This window comes from Gymnogyps californianus, chromosome 3 (assembly GCF_018139145.2).
Source record: "Gymnogyps californianus isolate 813 chromosome 3, ASM1813914v2, whole genome shotgun sequence".
In the NCBI taxonomy this organism is placed as follows: Eukaryota; Metazoa; Chordata; class Aves; order Accipitriformes; family Cathartidae; genus Gymnogyps; species Gymnogyps californianus.
Window position 1 is genome coordinate 101,857,531 of NC_059473.1, and position 22,883 is coordinate 101,880,413.

Here is a 22,883-nt window from a genome sequence, read left to right on the forward strand (position 1 = left end):
AATAACGATTTCTTGGCAAAATAAGAAATTGCAAGGGATTGCATGTTCAAAATCATGATTTATTGATGTATTTTTAATCATGTAGCTCCTTGCAAAGATACACTTTATGAATTATGGAACAAGTATAGTTCTTTCCACAGCTTTCACATTTTAGTCCTCAAGTCCAGGTCAGTATTTTGAAATGACATGTTCAAAGGTAAATTGCGCAAAATGGCTTTAAAAAACTACACTAAAAAGCTTCAGTTCTTTCAGAATCCAAGATACACATATAATAAGCGGCATTACAGTGTCCGCACTACACCCCCAAGCGATATATGCAGGAGAAGCAGCGTACAGTACCTGCACCAAACCTCAAGGTACACTTCATGATTAGCAGTACACAGCACCTGAACATCTACAGCAGCCTCAAAATTTATCTTAGCACAACAAATGCTCAAAGGGTTTACAGCATCTGTAGCAAGGTTAGACGAAGGGTTATAACACATTACAATCACATCCAAGTGAGCCCTGCTTACCTGTGCATTCAGACCTGGCCAATGCACAAGCAGTACACACCAGCATTTCACCATTGCACTGTGACACTTCCCAAGCAGAGCCATGTACCCTGCAAACTCGTCCTACAGTACAAGAGAACAACTCGCTGCCCATATCCCTCTCCCCTTCATGCCCACTGTGTCAAGAAGGCAGGCTCCACTGAACTTCTATCAAGATCAAATTACATTTATGACCAACTGACATCACTGCATTGGTGGGGATGTACCTCTGTGGTTAAATCTTACACTTCATGCTTGCTTGCCCTTGGCTGTTTTTTCCTAAGGTTGATGTTGACAAAATGCCAGATCTTAAAGGCAAACAAAGGAAGTTTAATTTAAAGAAAACATTTATTTGAAGTTCTTTTAAGTCACACAGTTTAACAGATATAAGACAACTTTCTCCCCTTCACATTTCAAGCCTTCACCAGAGACCACACACACTGTCCCATGGACAGTAAGACATTCCTACAATTCCTTTTGGACAAACCAGTGTCCAGGCAGATGAAGACGCACATTTTAAGCAGACTGACTTATAAAATCTGTTTTAAAAAAAACCAAACAAAACAAACAACAAAACTTTGTTATCAAATTCTTGTCACAAAGTAAAGGTGTTTCATAGTCATAAGCTTGATCTCAAAACAAAACCCCAGCCATTCATAATCAAATAGAACATATTGCCTTCAAAAAATTCCCCAGAATTTTAAAATGTTCCAAATATATACACATTTGTAACTTAAGTGCTCATTAGCTACAACCTTTTATTCATGCAAGAGTTGTGAGAGGAAAAGGTGTTTCTTAGAGAGGCTTTTCTGAAAATGCAGTAAAACTCTTCACTCGTGCAAAGAACAAAGGGGTGTACATTTTGTCAATGTCGAAAGTAGTAATAGCTGTCTCACCAGTTGATCTGCAAAGAGTATTGTAAAAGTTAAATTAGACACAAATTGCTGTTTAAGTCCCTCCATAACGCAATCATGTTCCACAGTACAGTGTGTGCACCAAACCACAGCCGGAATGTAAGCATCTTTCATACTGCCTCGTTCTGAAAGCGTTTGAATGTTGGCCGAATCACACTATATAGAATACACTTCTATTTTAATATCAAAGAAACCACTTTCCCCTTCCATTCTTATTATGAGCTCCAAGACCTGAAACAGCACAGGATGTCACTCAAGTCACCATATTAATATCGAAGTAAAAAATCCCCTTTCATTTGTTTTACTTAGAACCCTGAATTCAGAATACAAAGTGACAGCAAAAACTTGTATGCTTACAAAACCTTAAAAAGAAGAAACCCAAGTATTTCTGAACATCAGTGACAAAAAGCATACGTTCTCCTAGCTGTGTTTTATACTCACCTTTATTCTAGTTTCAACAGGACACCACCATACTGAGAGGTACAGCAGAACCTCAGTGAAAAGAATGTCTTGATTTGCCACTAATGCCACTATGATATTGCCACTTCTTCATAGATTAGGTATGAAAATACTAGTTTTTATAAAAACAAGTTTTCTGTTTATGGAAGTTACCTATACTCCCAACCACTGGTAGTTTACTTCCTAGATTTTATGTACTCACAGCTCAATAGCTGAGCTATGTCCCTATAAAAACACTGAATATAGAGATTAAGAAGACTGGAAGACAAGGCCTAAATCCACCCTAAATGCCAACATCAAACACTTGGACAGCCAACTTGCCAGTAATTTAAGAGTGTCAGGTGCAAGAACAGTGGCCATGGCTCTTGCTTGGTTAGTGATCAGAACAGCTGGTCACATGCCCGTATTTTGCACTGGTGGATTATATATTTTGTAAGCATTACAGTTCTCACATGATGGGTGCAGACATTTCTAGCTTGCACATCCACAGAGGAAAAGAAATGTATCTTAATGAATATGTTTTCCACACCCCTTTACTAGCACCACACTAAGTCATTCAACCCTGATTCAGTTCTGAAATCATTCAAACACTGTGCATAAATCCTTTAAATGGCTAAAATACTGCAGTTCTACTACTTAGGAAACCTCCCATACCATTATAAAAAGTTACTAACATCTTGGGATTTCTTGAAGTAAAAGTTCATTACGATATATCAAATCAGGACCAGTTACTGTTTTCAGGACATTCTGTTAAAGCCTCGTAAGTCTCACAGTCTTTCCATCTTCTGTACTTAGTACTGGACAAATTAATGTCACCTGTGTTTCTATAGTTAAGTATCCTTCTTTGATCCTATTCTCCATTTACTTACTTGTAAGTTATGTGACAAGAATGATGTATCCAGACAAGTTTGTTGAACCTCTGGCGCCCACTGGAGCACAACTGTAGTCCTACATGAAAACTATGATCTGTTTCTTGTGCAGGAACACGGCGGAAATACCTGTATTTGTGGTAGTCAATTGGTTTCTGTACAAAGAGAAAAGAAGTTTCATGACGTACAAAGAACACATTGTGCAACTATTTATCCTGAGGCCTAAGTAACTCTGAGGAAAGATTGTTAAACTCTTATACTTAAAAGCAAGTAATGGTATTCCTTGAAAATACATCAATTTAGATGTTAATTACAGAAGAAGTTTTCACAGAAAGTAAGATAAGCATGGACGACACTACCCAAACTACGCAAACTCACTGTAAAGTAATGTAACACTTCTAATCCTTCACAAGCTTCTCTTGACAGACACTTTGTTAATCAGAAAACTTTGTGATGTAAATATGTTGACCAAATCATTCAGCAGTAATGAATAGTGCTTATTTAGTTTTATTTAATGCTGTGGAACATAACTGCACATAGTCAAAACTGATCTCAGAAAATGACCTCTTCATCCTTCCCTTCTGTTTGTTAACAATGTTAACAAACTACCTAATAGCACCACACATGGCAATTGAGCCTAAGGGGGAGAACTGTTGCTCAAATGTGAACCAGATATTTCTCTGTCTTAATAAAAAGCTTATTACAGATTTGGGGAAAAAAGGTAAGATAAATCACCATGTTTACTTATATCTTATTTTTAAGCCATTTAAAAAATGAAATTCATTTTTTAATCCTCTGGTGTAATGCAAATCTTCAGGTGCCTTAAAATATTCACTCTGACAAAAAACTTATTAAAAAGGCCCCTCCTTAAAATATTTTTTCTCTATTCTACTTTGCTACCTACCTCTTCCTTTTTCTTCATTATTACAGCAAATACTTTGGTTTGATTGTCTGTTTCCTGGGAAAGGCGATAATGGCCAAGCAAGATTGCATCCGTTCTGGAAGGTTAAGAGGAGGATAGTGTCAAGGACATAAAAATATTCTCTGTCTGAAGAGAGTGATGTACTTACAATACAAATATCAGCAATGAAAAGAAGACTGACTGCATATCATAATCAAGGAAACTATTTTTTATTTCCATTTAGTAAAGTACCAGACTCATTGATGATACAAAATGATTAAAACATTTTGGAAGGTTGCTTTTAATGTTCCCAGATAGGACAGTAAAGATAAGTTAATCAGTTCTACCTAGCCTACTGCTAAATATTTTCAGACTTCTGGTGAACAGCTCAAACCTGTTCTGAAGTCACAAACAATTTTCTGTGTTTTTAACAAGTTTGTGCAAACATCAAAAAGAAATCAAGCAATAACTTAGTCATATCCCACCAAAATCTTCACTTTCCTTCAAACAGTCAAGGAAGTGTGAGAAGGCAGTCAGTAATAAAATAGTATCTTTAAAAGGATTCTGAAACCACCAAGCTAATAGCATGTATTCTTCCATCTACTTTCTAAAAGTTTAGAATCACATAACCCGCAAAGGAAATCTAATTACAATATCAGGACCTTAAAATGAAAGATATCTTTGCATAAAGACCAAAACTTTTTGTAGTTCTCAGAAGAGAACTATAAACATCTGTAACACAATATAAATAACAGTGTAGTTTTACTCGTTTTGCTAAGCCAGGATATAGAATCCAAGACAAAAGTACATAGAAATTGCCAGGTAAAAGCAAGATGAAAACTGTAGAGCCAAATATTTCATTTCAATAACCTTGTATTTTTAGTCCGTAAGCGAGGAACTATAGATTGAGGATCTTCAGGAGTTGTTAGCATCATAACTTGACCATCTGGAAAGAATCTCAAATACCTGCAAAAATATAATTACACAATATAAACCTAGAAAACATATCCTTTTTCTGTTATGTTTTTTTCTTTTTTAAATCACAGGATGTTTCCCAGAAGGATATAGAACTTAATAAGTAATAGGATTTGAAAACACAGTTCTTCACACATGATGTAACAGAAAAAAGAGATCAGAAACCAAAAGAGAGTTTTGAAGATTAAAAGATCAAGTTATTAAGAGTTATGAAAGAGGGCAGAAGTTCAGGAGTTTTGTCATCTCTAATCAAAGCAAGAAGGCTACCCTGGAATCAAAACTGACCTCAAGTAAGTTTCTCCATTCCTAGCATCGATTGAGACAAACGCAACAAAATCTTAATTACAGTATCAGTACAGAATGGACAATGTCATATGGACTTTTTCAGGTTGTGGGATCTGATCAATTTTTACAGTACTCAGATACTGTGCTGATGTTTGTGAGACCACAGAAATAGCCATGAGATTCACTGATTTCTATTAACAGTTTCCAGCCTCAGAAGGGACAGCAGAATGGAACAATAAATGCTGGGAACAGCAAGATGAAGAACAGCAGAAAAACAGGCTGAGGAAACAAATGGCAAGGTATTTACAGCAAGTTGAGAAAGCCCAGCCCCTTGATTATTTACAATTGGTTACGAATAAGTTAAAAGACAATTCTTCTATAATCACTTGTTTTCCCTTTGCTGAAAACAATTATTATATGAGAAACGTAAAGCAGAAGTGATTTGGGGAAAGAAATCTGTGGACGAGTATTACTGTTGTTACTGTTTAAGTTTCATCCACATGAAATGGTATAGTTGAGGATGAAATGTGTTTCTAAGCCCAATTCTAATTATCACAATAAATCCTATTTCTTAAGACCTATTCTCAAAAAATATACATAGCTCTACACATTGTAGTAGTTCCACTGAATTTTACAGAATGATTAATGTTTGTGATATCAAGGGCTGGATTTAAAGAACTTAAGAGAGAGAAACATTTCACTCACTCATTGTACTACAGTTCTACCTGTAATATTCCACTTGGTGCCATGCTCTATAGAAACCATCAAGAGATTGTTCTCCTTGACGTATGTATTTTGTCTTGCTGATATATACACCTACAGGAAAGGAAGATATAAGTATATGAACAAAAATTAAGTACATAAAATATTTAAGATGAAAACACCAATAATCTAAAACTTTTGAGTTTACTTTTGTTACTTAAATACATGAAAGTTTTTATTTTCGTCCCTTGTACCCTTCCCTTCTCTTTACAGATATTCTACAGATTCAAAAGCCCAAACAAATTCAGATTAGGTCTAATAACAACGTCATTAACATCAAACCCGCTTGATTGCTTCTGTCACAGTTACATGCAGTTAAAAAACCAAAACTATTTCCAAAAGTACACCTTACCATCAAATCGAACGCGAGGCCTTTCCAAAAACATTTCCCTCCAAGAGGCATATGGAACAAGTTTATTGCAGCTCCTGCCCCATATTTTCAAACAGACTTGATGCCAGATTTCAGGATCTCTAGTGAAAATGAGAAAAAAAGCAAACCCCATGACTTTCCTGCAAACCTTGTTTAGCTTTTATGTATCAAAGTAACACACTCCATTATTTAGTTTAGATGCAACTGAAAGAAACTTTCTTGAACAACAATAGCTCATAATTTAAAATCACTGACTAATGTACTTAATCCTGGAGCATTTGAAAGCCACTTCCTCCTCCCAGTAATATTCAAGAACACGACGCCATTTTCAGCCAAGTACAGAACAACAACATTGCAGCAGCCTGCCACTTCTCTGTGTGGCCATATGAGGATGACAACACAACAGACATTATTTTGGAGACCTTGCAACACTGACTTTCAAATAAGGTAGAGCAAATAAGACTTTTAGCGACATTTTTTATTACAGTGAAGTCATCTATCTAACATACCATTTAGTGGTGTATTCAAAAGCTGATTAGCACTGTGAGGAGCATAACATGAAAATTGCCATGGGAAGAAAAAGCAGAACATAGTCCTACATGTACCATTTAGCAGCCTAAAAGCAAAAAAACCCCAAACACCACCTTTCCAACACAGGCAACTTTGCTCTGTGGATTTATTATCCACTCCTACATACTGTTTACATATGCTTGAGCATAAAAAAGCTCTTTTTTCTTCCTTAGAGCAGAGAGAAGCTTCACTCTAGATAACTTATCTACAATACCTGGCGCAAATGTAAAATCCTCTACAAACAAGAGATAATTGCTCTAATGATCTTAGGTCCAAGTCACTCGAAACCACCCATCGGAAAATGTACATTAGTACTTCCATAGGCAACACTGCAAAGAGAAAAGAAATCCTTCTTAGATGGTAACCTGTAAATCAATAGGTTATCTATAATTCCAGGTTTGACCATTACTAAAGTTCTGACTTTCCATAAAAAATCCTACTTTTTCACATTGTAGCCAGATGCCAGGGAACAAAAAAATTATCTTTAATTTAAAAAGTCACTATACATTAGAAAAAAGTCACATAACGAAAGAACAAAAAATCAAGAGCTGAAAGTGCATTAAGGTAAGATGACAGGATAAAGCATAGTTTTAGACTACAAATACCCACAACTGTAAGGTGTTATACCAAAAATTCCACATACACGTTGCACATTCACAGTGCCTGCGAAGCAGTATTTTCTTCAAACTGATCTAGTGTGTAACATTACCTCAAAGCATACTGCTTTTGCATGACAAGCTAAATAAGCTCAGGTCAGGTTCAGTATTGGATAGGAGACATAAGAACAACCTATCCACTATCAAATTGATAGGATATCACTCTATACTTTGTGGTACAGGTCCAGTGATTGAAAATGGCATCACACAGCACTGTTGTGTTGAAAGACTTCTTCTAATGTAATACACGATAATGACAGAATCTTCATCAAAGCACCACAAGATCATATGATAATTTTCCTAGCATTAAAAGTTCAGTGAGAAAGTCCCAGGAAATTAAGCCAAAATTCTTTCTAATAACTTTCTGCCTCCCTAAGTCTTCTCTGTTGTTTCCGTTGGGTATAATCTTGTTTACTAATCTTATACCATCAGGAATTACACTTCCATTTATTTTCAACTACTCCTGCTTTCCAGAGCCTATGGCTTGAACTGTATCACCACATGCACTTAAGACTTGATGATTTTACTCAGTATAACTGCTTTGAGATCAAATGGAGAAAATAGCTGAGCGGCACAAAGGTACAAGAAACAGTAACTAGCTGTAAATACCATGGTAGAGACCGCAATTTAATAGAATTCTGATTTTTAGTGAAAAAACATGCTTCTTAAAAAACCTGCATTGCTGCACTCCTACAAATCCAACGAGCCTGGTTTTGCTATAAAATTGGATGAAACTTAAGTTTCAAATTTCAGAATACTAACATGATAAAAAGTACATAGACCTCATTGGGCACCAGTTTCTGTATTCATTTAACACACATCTAATTTCATGACTCTGACTTAATTCTATGTTTTATTACTGAGAATTCATATATTTGCTATGTTGCCTGTATTTGCAACCATTAAATTAATGTTCCAGTATAAACAAAAGTTGTGCAGATTATTGCTACAAAACACTCTCTTGCAACTTATGAGCTCTTCGGTATGTGAACTCTTAGTGCCTTGGAGAATGGGAGATACAAAGGCTTAAAAATCTCTTACTAGTGCTAACGTATACATCTTCCATTCTGATTGATAGTCACCAGTCAGCCAAAGCCTTTGATTATCTATCTTATCATCCACGTTTCTATGTTTCTAGTAAACTAGGGATTGTTAGAACACTTTGCTTCAGATACTGGGCACACCCCGTAGGAAAAATATTATAGTACTGCTGGTGAAGAATGCTATCTTGGTCCTAAGCTTTACTTGTGTAAAAGAAAAAAAAACTACTATGAAAAATTGCTCATATACTAGGGAGGGGAAGTAAATATATTCAGTATGTCAGTTACATAGCAGAGGTCTGATCCTGTCCTGTACTAAGGGTTAACCAGTATTCTAAGATTATGAATGTCAATAAAATGTAAAATGGAACACAGGAAATCAATTCAGCCAAATCCGTTGCTTCACAGTGTTTCAGTTTTCCTTGGGCTGCTGAGGTCTGCAACTATTGTACTACTGCGATGACCAAGAGGGATCCTTTCCAGCCTACTAACTTCTGAAGCAGACATCATGGTTTTAACAGTTTTCATTCTGCTGTAAAAGAGTCAGTAAACAAGACAGTGTAACACAGGACTGGCAGGAAGGCAGAAAATAAACCTAGAAAGAGACTAAGATTGCTGCTCAAAAGAGACATCTCCTGAGATCATTTTCTAGTAATGTCTACAACATCTTGACTTTACTGGCAAAAAAAGAACAGATGCTTTCCCAAGTGTACAATGCCACAGTTGTTAAAATGGGGGGGGGGGGGAATCCTGTTTTCTTTATGTTTTGACTTTAACAGCTTGCTACATTTACTTTATTTTCCTTCCTTGAGCAGAACAGAGGAGATTAGGCCAAGATTTCTGAGAGCAACTGATAATTCGGGATGCTTTAGAGGCACCTGATTTTAAGAGAGTTCATAGCTTATGTACACTCTCTACAATTTAGATCTCGTAAGGAAGCCTCAGGATGACCGAGAACTGCAGCACTGAAAATCATTAACCTTCAAATGCCTTTCTAGCTATGTTATATAGTCTTGCTGAACCTGAAAACATATTTGTTGTAAAAATATGATACAGAATCAGATAAAAACAGGAAATGCAAAGATGCATATTCTTCACAGAACAATTGTCTCTTATTCACACTTAAGAATTGTAATATTTGCAAACCAAAGCAAAAAACCCCACATTTCACTTTTCCAAACATTAACTGGAAGGAAAACTGGAATACACTTACTTCAGCAAGTCTGTTCCTAGAAGTTGCTACTTTTAAGTATGAGTCTGATCCTGAAAAATTCTACTTAGTAGTAGCACTACATGGAAAAGCTTGTGCGATAAAGGCAAAATAAGGTATGAGAAAAAGATCTGTTTAGCTAGTTGGTGATCTTTTTTCCTTTACATCTAACTATAAAAGTAAATAAAGAGATACTGTGTACCTCTTTAAAGGTGGCTTTAGAATGAAGGAGACAAATGTTTTAATAGAGTGAAACATCTCTATAAATTCTGCCTCTGAAATCTTACGGTGTATCTTAACTCATACCTGAGATATGGGTCTGGCTGACATCAACCTCAGGCTGACAAAGTTTGACTGAAGATTCCTGAAGAGTTAACTGCTGCTGGAAATCCGACAGGAGATCAGCCATTTTTTCATCCTCTTTGTTATCCTCAACACTAGAAAAGGGGGAATGCCAACATTGTGATATTGGACAAAACATACCAACAGATGTCCTTATCTTGGCATCAATCCACTGTCTTACCCTCATTCAATATACTTGTTTCCTGTATGTTTTTAAAGCAATCTCATTTCATCATATGATAAAACAACTACTGCAATCTTATCAAGTTAATTTAGATTTTCTGGAATCCATCTGACAGTAACAACTTTTTTTTTTTCATTTCATTCCAATTCCAGTTTCTTTTTGGATTTGAGAGTTCACTGTTCATTGTTTTCAGTGAAGTCACTGAAGAATTGCTTGACCCCATGAAAAGACAAATCTCATCTTTTACTTTGTGTAAGATAAGCTGTATGCAGGAAATAAGTTATCACTGACGGAAAGTTATATTTTGTAATCCTTGTCACAATGTAAGATACTGAAAACAATTACGGATTTTTACTCTTGCATTATTCACTGAAGAGTGATCCTCAGTGGATTTATCAACAATAATGAAGGAAAACTTTCCTTTAGGAGAACTACTTTTTACCAATTCTGTAAATAAGCAGACATAAAAAATTTCAAGAGCAAGAACAAGATAGCAGAACAGAAACAATATTGTCAGTAAACTCGAAGGATTACTAAGTGATAAAAGAACATTACCACATTCGAAAAAAGCTAAATTTAAGTTGTATGTCATAATATGATGCTTTAATAGCTGTATGCTTGCTTGCACCAAGTAACCAAAAACTACACAACTCTCCTTGATCTCATCACAGAACACTTTCTTTCCCCTGACTTGGCATACAAACTAGCTAAGAAATCTTCCAGTCACTTTTTAATATTATTCAATTCTACTCTAAACAAGCTTAATAGAATGAGCTGAGAATATAAGACAATTATGTTTGGGCCTGTCATAACTAAGACTATAGTGAGATGTTGCACTGAACATACCTGCCTTTATTTTGATGAATATGATGGCCAGTCCCAGTACCTACAGGCCACACTGTAAATTGTTTTTTAAAATGTAATTGTGTAATTTGTTTTTTCTCACCAAGATTGTATGAAACACCTACAACAGTAATTCCGAAAGCAAAAACACCACAACTAGAATCTCTTGAAAAAACACACCTCTACAAATACTGCTTTTAAACAACGATTAAGAGTACTAGCTGGTTTTCCCTCACTGTCACGTAGTGCTGGGGACACTGCAGCAACATTTACAAAACTGAATGAAAATTCATAGAATCACAGAATCATTTAGGTCGGAAAAGACCTTTAAGATCATTGAGTCCAACCGTAAACCTAACAACTCCAAGTCCACCACTAAACCATGTCCCTAAGTGCCACATCTACATGTCTTTTAAACTCCTCCAGGGATGGTGACTCAACCACTTCCCCGGGCAGCCTGTGCCAATGCTTGACAATCCCTTTGGTGAAGAAATTTTTCCTACTATCCAATCTAAACCTCCCCTGGCGCAACTTGAGGCCGTTTCCTCTCTTCCTATCACTTGCTACTTTGGAAAAGAGACCGATACCCACCTCCCTACAACCTCCTTTCAGGTAGTTGTAGAGAGCGATAAGGTTTCCCCTCAGCCTCCTTTTCTCCAGGCTAAACAACCCCAGTTTCCTCAGCCGCTCCTCATAAGACTTGTGCTCTAGACCCTTCACCAGCTCCATTGCCCTTCTTTGGACACGCTCCAGCACCTCAATGTCTTTCTTGTAGTGAGGGGCCCAAAACTGAACACAGTATTCGAGGTGTAGCCTCACCAGTGCCAAGTACAGGGGGATGATCACTTCCCTCGTCCTGCTGGCCACACTATTTCTGATACAAGCCAGGATGCTATTGGCCTTCTTGGCCACCTGGGCACACTGCTGGCTCATATTCAGCCACTGTCAACCAACACCCCCAGGTCCTTTTCTGCCAGGCAGCTTTCCAGCCACTCTTCCCCAAGCCTGTAGTGTTGCCTGGGGTTGTTGTGACCCAAGGGCAGGACCCAGCACTTAGCTTTGTTGAACCTCATACAACTGGCCTCGGCCCATCGATCCAGCCTGTCCAGATCCCTCTGCAGAGCCTTCCTACCATCTAGCAGATCAACGCTCCTGCCCAACTTGGTGTCAGAGAAGCTTAATGAAGGGAGTAGAGAAAATGATGCTAAAATAAGAAAATAATCCTAAGAAACCCAAGATTTTTATATGACTCTAGTTTATCATCCAGTATTTTTCCTAGTGCACAAATGCACAGCAACGATTTCATGCTAGCAATGCATTCAGAAACTAAAGTAATGGATGTAAATAAAGCACTTAGCTCATCTTACTCTCTTTTATAATGAGTCAACTACTGCATTGAAGCTGTACTGCCCCGGGGCAACAAGACTGAGCTAGTAATACCACACGGAGATGGTTGTACTTTCCTTTCGTTGTCAGTTTTAAAGCTTGATTTCTTGTAGCTATCAGCAGCATCTATGGCTGCTACCAGTAAGCAGTGAATTGAGAAGCTCTGTTTCATAAGCTTGTCTTCACTACGCTACCTGAGCTATAACAGAAGTTTTGGCCCTAACCTGAATCCTGTCCTCAAACATAAGTCTTGGGCTCAAGTTAGGCCAACCTTAAGCCACTACACATCTGGTCTGTTGAGGCTAGGGGTATTCTGATGCTTGTAATGATGAAAGACTAGACTACTCAGATTACAATCTATGAGCTTCTAAATGTATTGCTCTACTTACTGGAAATGCTCCCATTTGGCTGTGTTAGTCAGCACAAGAATAGTAGTATATTCCCTTGCTTAATTACAATGCATATTCCATGGTACAAAGCTTTTACTAACTGATCCTTTTCCCATCTACAATTTTGTAGATGATCCTAAATGTATAACTCATAAATCTGAAAATCAGAAATCAAAAGTAATAAAGTGACTGATGCTTTTTTCTTTTTTTAAGTAACAACATAACTATTTGTAATCCTTCCACTTGAATTTATCTAGCTCCAAACAAGCCTGTTACCTTCTTTGCTACAGTATAGAAAAGTCCTCCTTGGACTAATGCATCTGTAAACTTTCTATGAAGCAGTCTATTCAAGTACACAAGTTTTCCAAACATTAAGAGACTTACAGCTGTGTATCACAGTAGAGCATTCATATGCTTTAGAAGCAAAATTTCACGTTTCAGTACTTCTATGCACTTAATTAGTAAATTTTCATACTTACCACCTCTTTCCAACTCCATCACCATCTGGGGACCGTGTATAGGTGATCTTAAACTCTATGTCAGGTACAAGCTGCATGGCTAGACGATAAAACTTGATGGCTGCAAATAAAGGTATGATGTTTAAACATGTCTGATGCCTATACTACCTCATCAAAGCAAAGATTTGTTTCAGAGAGATGGCTTCAGCTAAAACCACTGAAAAGGTGGAAAATGCCTTTGCCTAGCAAATCTTATTTAGTCTAAACTGATTAGGTTTAAATTCAGTACAGAAGAGAGGCACATTAACCACCTATTTTCAAAACTAAAAATTTCACGTACTCATTCAGAATAAAGAGCTCTCTCAGATGTGTTTCAGCTTTTACAGATTTGCCTAACTACTACAAATTCAAATATGGAGTAAAAAATTTTACATTAAAACATTACAAAGTCCTGATTTCATTTGTTGCCCAGCACTTACAAAGCTTTCTCAACAAGCCACAAAGATTTTAGGCATTATATTCATAAGTAACCATGAGGAACATGAAAGAGAATTTGAAAGATGATGCAGGTACCTTAAATCCCCGGTATAGTACAGCCAGCCATTCAGACATACACAACATTATAAAGGTGAGAAAGATCAACAAAATGTTGTAATTTTAAAACTTCAACAACAGACACAAAACAAGTAAATTTTACTGTGGCAAAAGCCTGGAAACTACAGAAGGCACAGAAGCAAGCCACTCAAAACACTGAGGGTGAGGAACCTGACTGGAGGAAAGCAGCCTTTTCAAAAAGCTATGTAACAAGCACAAGACTACGGGGCATGAAGGAAAAACTGACAGATCGGGTTTCTTCTAGCACGCAGAGAAAGTACTTCTGCCTTTAGCACTCCAAAGATGCTACAAACACTGAGTAGAGAAATAGGCCCAGGAAAATCACCCTGTGGGAACGAACTGTTATTTAAGCTGCAGAATGTCTTTCTTCTGAGTTAACTCTGTGGACCCTTCTTAATTTAAGTGTATTCATTGTACATACATTCAGTCTGTTTTAATACCGGTATTAAGATCATATATGTATTTGTATGCCTTTTTGTATTCCCACATGGTGATACCAAGATCAGAGGGCAACTCTCCCTCAGTTTGGACCCTTAAAAACAAAACCCGAAATAAAACATCAGTGAGTGTGGAGCTCAGAATTTGACACACTGAGTCTGAGAAGCCTGAGTTTGGGGCAAGTAAGTGTTCCTATTTCCTTGAGTTCATGTCATGGCTGGTGACTGACAAGTAGTATCCTTTGGCTGGTGAGGATGAGGAATACCAGCAGCCAGCTAAACAGAGATCAGTCTCAACTTTAGCATTTAATCTTGCAGGAAGGCCTGTACTGTACTAAACATGAACAAGCTGCTGCACATAACTGTCTCACAAACATCAGGTATCAGCAGATTTCAGAAGCAGGCTGAAATGCCACTTGGATTCTGGTGACCTGGGCCAGGTCAGCAGATAAAAGTGTGGTCTGAAAACAGATGTCCCAACATGTGCTCAGTTATATATATCTGTGTCTGGCGTAGGACCTTGTCTTTAAGGTCTCATATAGATGTATGTGTAGGAACAGTTTAGTTTTGTTTCTTTAAGTCTCAAATCAAATTCAACTGAGAAAGAATGGATTCACATTCATGCAATCCAGATGCTGAAAACACCTTTGTGAATGCAACTCTGTTAGACGTTACCACTTCTCTGCTGCTATGTTTAACATACGAGGAGCGCACTCAAGCAGATGAAGCTATAGCTTTCATTTTATATACACAATGCTTAAATAGACTGCTTTCCTCGCTTTTTTTTTTTAAATTTACTTGGAAACTGTTGGTATGAAAGAATCTTCACAATCTACTGCGCGATCTCCTAAATGGTAGATTACGTATCAGATTTAGTTCTGACGTCTTTTTTTACTGTGCATTTAATTCAACACCCAAGGTTTAGATTTATGCTAACCTAAAGTAATTTTGTCCCGTAAAAACATGTAATAAATTAGAAACTGAACCAACTAATTTTATTACCTACTGAAGACTCATATTTCTCTCAGTTCATTTGAGATCTGGAACAACAACCAGAAGTCCCTTGCAAGGGAAGGAAAACTCCAAGGTGGAGAGGAAATTTTCTATTCAACAGGTGGCTGAGTTCAGGAGCTTCCAGAGTACACTCAGTTTTGCATATCTTTACATATTTTGCACCTGCACTTTAACCAAGGTGGCCAAAACCTCTAGTGGATGATCAGGCACGTACGTTCTGTGTTCCTTTTTTTTTCATGAAAGAAATAGAAAACTGGTATTTCCACTACTGACCTACAGGACTTGAAGTTAGGACAGGCTTCTTACTCTATATATTCTGAAAACTAAATAATGAGGAAGAAAACTTCAAATCTCCATTTTTACTAGTGCTGATAGCGAGAGGGTAAGCAAGCTACGCATCTTAAATATTTATGGCAAACCTCATAAAATAAGACTACCAGATTTAAACATTCACTTCAGGAATTCTTAAAGAAGCTATCTTAGCATGCTGTGTAAATTTAAAAAAAAACAAAAACAAAAACCGAACAACCAAACAACAAAACATTCCATGGGTTAAGTAGTTCTGTTCAAAGTAGAATGAAGAAAACTGTGAGCACAGGACATACAGTATATTGCCTTGATTAACTACTATGCTTATTTCATGTTACAAAAATCATATAAAGAAGCATGCTATATGAAGAAGCAATCCACTGCTTCATTAAATTGCTAGATTTCAAAATACTGTCATTTTGCCTGAAAGCTAGACATTCTTTCCTTGATCTCACTTTAGCTTCACCTCAGCCTTAGAACTGTGATATGATGGTTCCTTTTATAGCAAGTTTGTTTGCTTATCTGAATAACTGAGCTCTCAAATTACTATTAGCCTGCAGTTTAAGTTCACTGTCATCATGCAGTCTTGCACACAAATCAGAGTGTTAGATTCCTCTGCAATAAGGGTGTTCATTGTAGACTTCCATATTACCTTCGTAAAGGGCCCCATTTTGCTCTTCTTCCACTGCCTTCAGGAAAAGTTCTTTTGCCTGCACAATAAATTACACAGAACACTTCTTAAATTCTTTACAAATATAAGCACATTGTCACTTGACTTAGAATTATTTTTCATCTTACCTACTGTACCCTATGAAGGAGATGAATAAAATAATTCCATAAAGAAGACATATTCACATGCTACAAGCCATAACTGAAATTCCCAATCAACAAACTATCCACGTTCCTGCTGCTCACTCCTTACCTACAGTCTTTCAGAAAGCAGACTAGGAAGGTGACACAAAGCCAAGCATAAAAACTAGAAAAATCAGTGTAGGATTATGCAAAGACATTAGTATGGAGACAACAGGTTAATCACCTCTGTTGTTTCTCTAGATTTAATTCAGCATTAGCTTTTAGGATAGTTATACTCCAATACTAACACACACAAAAAAATCCCAAAATTATACATCTATTTTTTTGTACCTTTTCCTCTTTTGCTATCTCGTGTTTCCCTCTGGCATCTACAGACTTTACTCCAGGTCCTCTTGAAGATGCTCTGCATGGCAGAGATTCCAACCCACTAGAACTCATACCTGGGGCAAGCTCAAACATCCACTGAGCTCTGAACATCTGGAGCTCTGCCTAAAAAAATCCGATTAATTCTGATTTAGTATCACATATTCAGACAGTACATCCTCCAAGGAGAAATTATAAAGTACAAACACAAAAAAGATTTTCAAAATTATGCTTTACACTTCCAAGTCTTAAATGGTTTCAGTGAGTTTAGACACAGAGAGTTAGCAATTGTTTTATAGTAAATTTAAAAAAAAAGTGCACAGGTACTTGTTCAGTCTCATTCAATAACGTAAGTGCTTTTATCTGGACTGTTCACCTCAGAAGAAAAACTGATGTTTCAAGAACTGGTTCTTAGTACTATGGTTATGACCTAAGACTCCATAGAAAAGTATTCTTTCTAGACATGATGTTTGTTCTTGTTTATGCAGAGTTATCTTAAGCAAGAAGTCAATTAGCTCTTGAAACTAAAATTTAGAAAACCTAATTTTTTGTACACAAGCATACTAAGCTTTATGACAATCAAGGCTGTCATTTAGATAATATACAAATATGACCTTACACTCTTTTCTCTTTTAAAAAGAAAGGACTATGCTCTGTGAAACAAAACAAGTCATAATTCTTGCCATCCATTTTTTTCAGCATCTTTGAAGTTACACTCTACAAGAATCTTGCAATCATCGTGACTTCTGGGGAGCAACTACACAGAAATCTAGTATTGTAAGAGAACACACTTTTCTATCAGACTGCTTTTATCAACTTTCAGCTCCAGAAGAGAGTGACAACTGGCATTTGATCCATACAGAAACTGCTGTCCGATTTCTACAGTTCTTCAAAGAAATTCCAAATCTGTCACAAACTTCCCTTTCATCTACACAGATAACTGAAGACTGAATTTGACACTTGGAACACAATGCAAAATGTATCTATTTCACATTTGGAGGGGCAGAGAGGTTAAGCATTTGTCAGATCAACAAATGTGTGGTAACTAAATGAGCATAAGTAATGCAGCTTAAATCACAGCAGTACTATGTAAAAAACCACTAGCATGAGAGACATACCTGAAGATTTGCTTCACCGGATCTTTCGTTGTCATCGGTTCTTACCAAATCAGAGTGACAATCTTCTTCAGCTTCTGCCTAGTAGAGAGCAGTCAGACGTGATTATAGAGTCTGCGTAAGTCCCTACAGCACATTCACAAAGCACAACTGTCATGGACACACGTTAAAAGAAAATTAAGCATATTCCCCTTTTCCCCATCCTACCCACCTACCCCACAGATCAATCTTAACTGATGATAAAAATTAATCTTAAAATTACTGGTATTGTTTGCATTTCCCTGTTAACCCAATGAAGTTGGGTTTTGCCTTTCAGTCACATCAATCCAACACAGATTAGTTATGTATCACTTGAAGGTTTACATGCATCAGTACACTGCCATAATACCTGAATAAATACACTCAGTGTCTAAGTCAAAGCACAGAACCAAAGCTTCAGTATTAAACAGTAGTGTGCTTCATACAAGAAATTAAATTTTAATCACTATCTTCTCATTGTAAAGATAACCAGTAGTTTTAATTTGTTTAACATTTACAAAAACATAAAAAGCCTAGTGCTTTGAGTAAAAATAGACGCTTTATGAAAATTATGGTACAATACGAGCAATCTCAAAAACCACATGTGAAACTAAACAAGAAATGTATTGTAAAAGAAAGTAAAAAGCTAGCATGAGAGCTTGACAGCTGGTTTTATTTACAGTACTGCTGTGAGACAGGTTAAACAAGACCTTAAATAAGATCTTTAACTACACTTAACAGGGCTCTACATAGGAGTTAGACAGCTAGTTTAAGAGCAAAACTTAAAAAGATGCAAATAAATTCTCCTTGTGAAATACACTGAGATTTATGGAATCGATACTAAAACAAAGGAAAACTAATTCTGAGCATCAGTGACAAGCCACTACAATGACAACAGCAGCAAGATGCCAGTAAGCAAAAAAAAAAACTCAACAAAGACTAAGACATTTGTTTAAAGTTCTTCCTGCAACTGAAGCATCCCAGTTTTTCTAGCATTCTGCGCTGAAATTCGCATCTATAGTTCTGCAAGTACATAACGCAAACAGATTATAAGAAGGTAAACCTGGCATTAAGATTACAACAACTTCTTACAGAAGTTTTGTTTCCCACTCCTTCCTATTGTAGATAGTGCTCAAAGACTTCAAGTGACATTGTCAGTGAAATTATTCCGAGTTCTCGTAAAGAAATCTCTCTCCCCTGCACAACCGAAGTGCAGAAATCAAAGCATTTTTTTATTCAGAAAATTTATAAAATTTTTATAGCATCTGGAAGTCCATGATCAAACTACAGAATACTGGCAAACCTGATGGGAAGGCAACGTTTAATCTCTTTGTCTTGGTGACAAGAGCCTCCCTGGAGTTCAGCTGTAGCACTTGTCTCCGGTTCCCCAACCAACCACAAACTTACTGGCTTGTCATCTGTAAACATGTTTTCACTGATGTCTCAGTCAATTTATCTTTTACACTTGATAATGCAGACAGTGTTGGTTGGTTAAAGTAAACAGATATTGCATCTGTTTCTACACTGATTTTACAGCTGTACATTTTTAATTTCTTGGTGGAGAAAACAGGTAAGCCAGAATGCTCCAAAGCACTAGCAGCATTAAATCTGAGCAAGGAGTAAATAACTTAGAAATGTCATGTTTTTTGATTCCAGAATTTGATTGCAGGCAGTTAATGTCCTATGAGTTACAGCAGTCTTACCACGTTATTTTAGCATCCAGGGATTATATCTACACTGGCCAAATGGAGACAGCCTTGGAACGAGCTTGCACTGAAATGGATGTCTGCAAGTGCATTATTATGGCACTGGGCTCACATAAATAAGGCCTACCTTTGCCTGCGCAGAGTGCAAGGCTTCCGGTTTGCAGCTGAATTATGCCCAGTCAGCTCTCAGTCTGGGCAGAATAAGCCTGGTTTTACCTGCAAACTGCAGAAACTAGTAATTTCTAAACTAAATCAACACACTATCTTCTTGTGCATAAAGGCACGTCCATTAAAATCTTTAACTCATGAAGTCGGTAAATAATTTAAGAGTTAAAATTATCTAGAAGGTTATGAAGCTGGCTGAAGTTTACCTCCTGTTCGAAAACTTTTTGTTTCAGTAATCTGTTCAAGACTTTTTATTTTCCTCCCCTCGTCTCTGTTCAACTGCCCTACTTCTTCATATCTGAGTCAGTCAGTCATGGTTCTGGACCAACTGCATCCAAAATGTCATTCGATGCTCTTTAAAACTTAAATGTACTCTCAATCCAAACAAAAAAATACACCATACTATGAAGACCTAGTCCACAGCCTAAAAGCTGTCAAGAAACATCATGAAGCTGATTACAACCAAAGTTTTGACTTTCGTCATTACCTCCTCTATACTGAGTGCATGCATGATCTGAAGTCTGTCATATCAAAGGTTTGTCTTCTGGCAGCAGTAGCAGCATAAGTGACCATCCCTCTAAATTTACCAGTAAAGCAGTTCATTCACATTGCTACTGCATGGCTAACTGGACTGGAAAACTGATCTCTATTAACAACCTTTCCACTATTTATTTGATCTGCTGAAACCCCATGGTTTTGCTAGAACAAATGAGTAAACACAGGCATTGCTGAAGCAAGGATCTTCACTAGCAGACAGCTCATGTGACCATACCTAAAGCAAGTTGTAACTTGTAAAAATTGGCTCCTTGCCCCCACTCTGACAATACTTAAATTGTAGCTGTAGTTTCTGAAGTTCACAGAACACTGTACTGTAACTGCTACTTAGTGGATAAATCTAGCCCGTTCATCTTTATGCTGTTGGCCTTCTGCTACAAGTCAGCTGTCATATGGAACAGTGACTTCATCCTGCTTGAAAGTGAGACATCCTTAGTGTGTACTGATCAGCTCAAACAATTTTCCATGAGAAAAGTGGTAGCCAGTCATGCCACCAAAAGGTCAAAATGTCAACAGTAAACATCTGAATTAGACTGCGACTTGTAAAAAGAAGTCAGCTGAGTAGATTTCTGACTTGTTTGCAAAGCTTTAGAAATCATTTGCCAAATGCAAAACTAGTTTATTTGCACAGCTTAGTTTTAATTGTTTTGCAATCAGTAATTGCATGCTGATTTCCTCAGAGCACAACAATCACTTACTAAACTAACTGTAATGTCAAGTCCTTTATTAGTTCAGATCTTTGCTTCAGCAAAATAAAGCCAAGATCAGAAACAGTTCAAAGTTGACTGTCACCAGTTGAACAGGACTACATGTGAACTGTACAGAACTAAGGGAGAAGCAAGCACAACATAGCGAAACAGTGACCGACAGCTAATGTTCTTCTTGGTTTTATAAGAAAATGAGGAAATCGCTCCATTTTTCTGTCAATGTGGTAGAAGCAACACTGTGTTCAAAAATAAGAGTTTTAATCATGGTGGTAAGGCGTTTTAAGAGCTCCTGAATAACATAAATGGTTTAACTTTGAATGATCAAGTTCTCGTCATGGATACTTGAATCTATATCGAGGTGCCATCAGAAAAGCAACACTGAACCAAACAATACTTCTGATACGTTAAATCACAAACTCAAATAAGTAGAGTGCCTGGCCCAAGGAGCCATTTAAACTACCAAGTGACTTTCTGCCCTCTGTTTTTTGAGGGAAGAAAAAGAAAGGTAGGGCACGCTCGTCTGTAATGACACAGTGATTTGTTCAGGTGTTTCTACGGATAGCTAGATCGGTCCTGAACCAAGCAGCCCCACTCATCAGCCCAAAATCCTCTGCGGAAGGCGGCCGTGCCTCCTTGCGGCGCAGTTATCCGGAGTGGGATCACGGCCAGGATCACGGCACGCTTCCCACAGGCATCACCCGGCGGCCGCGGGCAGGCGGACAGGGCAGGGCTGCCTGGCAGCAGCACGGCTCGGGGGGGGGGGGGGGGGGTGTCGCTCCTCCCGCCCCCGGGCACACACCCCTTACCGCTGCCACCGCCCCCCGTCCCCGTCCCCGTCCCTCCCGGCGGCGGGGAGGCGGAGCCGAGCCGCCCTCCGCCCGCACCTGCCACGGCGGCCGAGCCCCCACCGCCTCCCCGCGGGGCGCCCGGTGCCTCGCCCCCAACCCGCACCCATCCCCGCCCCAGGCCGCACCGCAGCGGGGAGCAGGGCACGGCCGGCCCGGGCCCGCTCACCATGCTGCCAACGCTCGGGCGGCGCTGTCCCGTCCCGGGGGTCTCTGCCCCCCCGCTCGGTCCGTGTGTCCTCCCCGCGGGGGGAAATTAGCAGAGTTCTCGGTCGGAGAAGCGCACCACGCAGCGGGAGTAACTGCGGGCCCTGCGTACGGCAGCCATCTTCCCGGCGAGTGAGGGGCAGGCGGACCGGGAGCAGCGGAGACACACGACCAGACAAACCCGCAAGGTCAGAGCGCCGCCTGACGCACGGGCCGCTCTGAGGCGCGGGCGCCGGCCGCGCGGACTACCTGTCCCAGCGCGCACCGCAGCCCCGCAGCGGCTCTCCCGCCTGCAGCGGTGCGGCGCGCTGCCTGCTGGGAAACGTAGTCCCCGGGCGACACCCCTTGGGCTGCGGCCGCGCCGGCTGGGAAGCGGCGTCTTCCCAGGCCGTTCCCGCCCGGCGGCGGAGCAGAGGCTGCCGGGAAGTGTAGTTCCCCCGGGCGGCGATCCCCGCAGACGGCGCCGACGCCCCGAGGGGTCGCTGCTCCGCCCGGCCTCCGCCGCCGCGCTTGAGGCCCGGCCCAGCACTCCGCCGCCGCCGCTCCGGTCCGGGAGCCGAGGGAAGGCGGCGACATCCGGGCGCCCGGGGCGGCCTCCTGCCCCCTCGGTGCGGACCCTCAGCCCGGTGTCAGCAGGAGCAGGGTTCGGTGTGGGAGCCGCCATTTCCGCTGTGACTGCGGTCAGACCGGGGCCTTGTTACAGACAAATTAAAACCCGGGTAACAAAGGAGTGGTTAGTACTGCGGCTATATAAATAGTAATGTTGCTGAGGTCATGTGAATCTCATGGTCCCGTCCTTTGCCCACCCAGTTCCGTGAGCAGTCATTACGTGCTCTCTGTACACCTCATCAGGTTTTACAAAAATAGG

At 39.1% G+C, this 22,883-nt stretch overlaps 1 protein-coding gene across 2 annotated transcripts; it reads right to left on the reverse strand.

The window, feature by feature from the left end:
• Positions 1-46: 46 nt before the first annotated feature.
• FBXO9 (F-box protein 9) lies at positions 47-22,137 on the reverse strand. 2 transcript variants are annotated; one of them, XM_050894302.1, is made up of 13 exons: positions 21,978-22,137; positions 17,816-17,889; positions 16,665-16,823; positions 16,174-16,231; positions 13,168-13,267; positions 9,851-9,981; positions 6,853-6,967; positions 6,051-6,169; positions 5,662-5,752; positions 4,547-4,642; positions 3,680-3,773; positions 2,776-2,930; positions 47-1,437 (listed from the first exon to the last, which is right to left on the reverse strand). In XM_050894302.1, exons 3-13 carry the CDS (start codon positions 16,809-16,811, stop codon positions 1,329-1,331), a joined length of 1,215 nt encoding a protein of 404 aa, XP_050750259.1. In that variant the 5' UTR covers positions 16,812-16,823; positions 17,816-17,889; positions 21,978-22,137; the 3' UTR covers positions 47-1,328. The 2 variants fall into 2 exon arrangements, with proteins under 2 accessions (XP_050750259.1, XP_050750258.1); XM_050894301.1 differs by having other exon boundaries at positions 17,816-17,893; positions 21,978-22,033.
• Between the last annotated feature and the right edge of the window lie 746 nt (positions 22,138-22,883).

Excerpts from the sequence above, each read along its gene's own strand:
- FBXO9 (XM_050894301.1), bottom strand. Across the intron at positions 4,643-5,661 it reads CACCAAGTGGAATATTACAG|GTATTTGAGATTCTTTCCAG; the intron begins GTAGAACTGTAG and ends ATATTTTTGCAG. Across the intron at positions 3,774-4,546 it reads TTACGGACTAAAAATACAAG|AACGGATGCAATCTTGCTTG; the intron begins GTTATTGAAATG and ends TTAACCTTCCAG.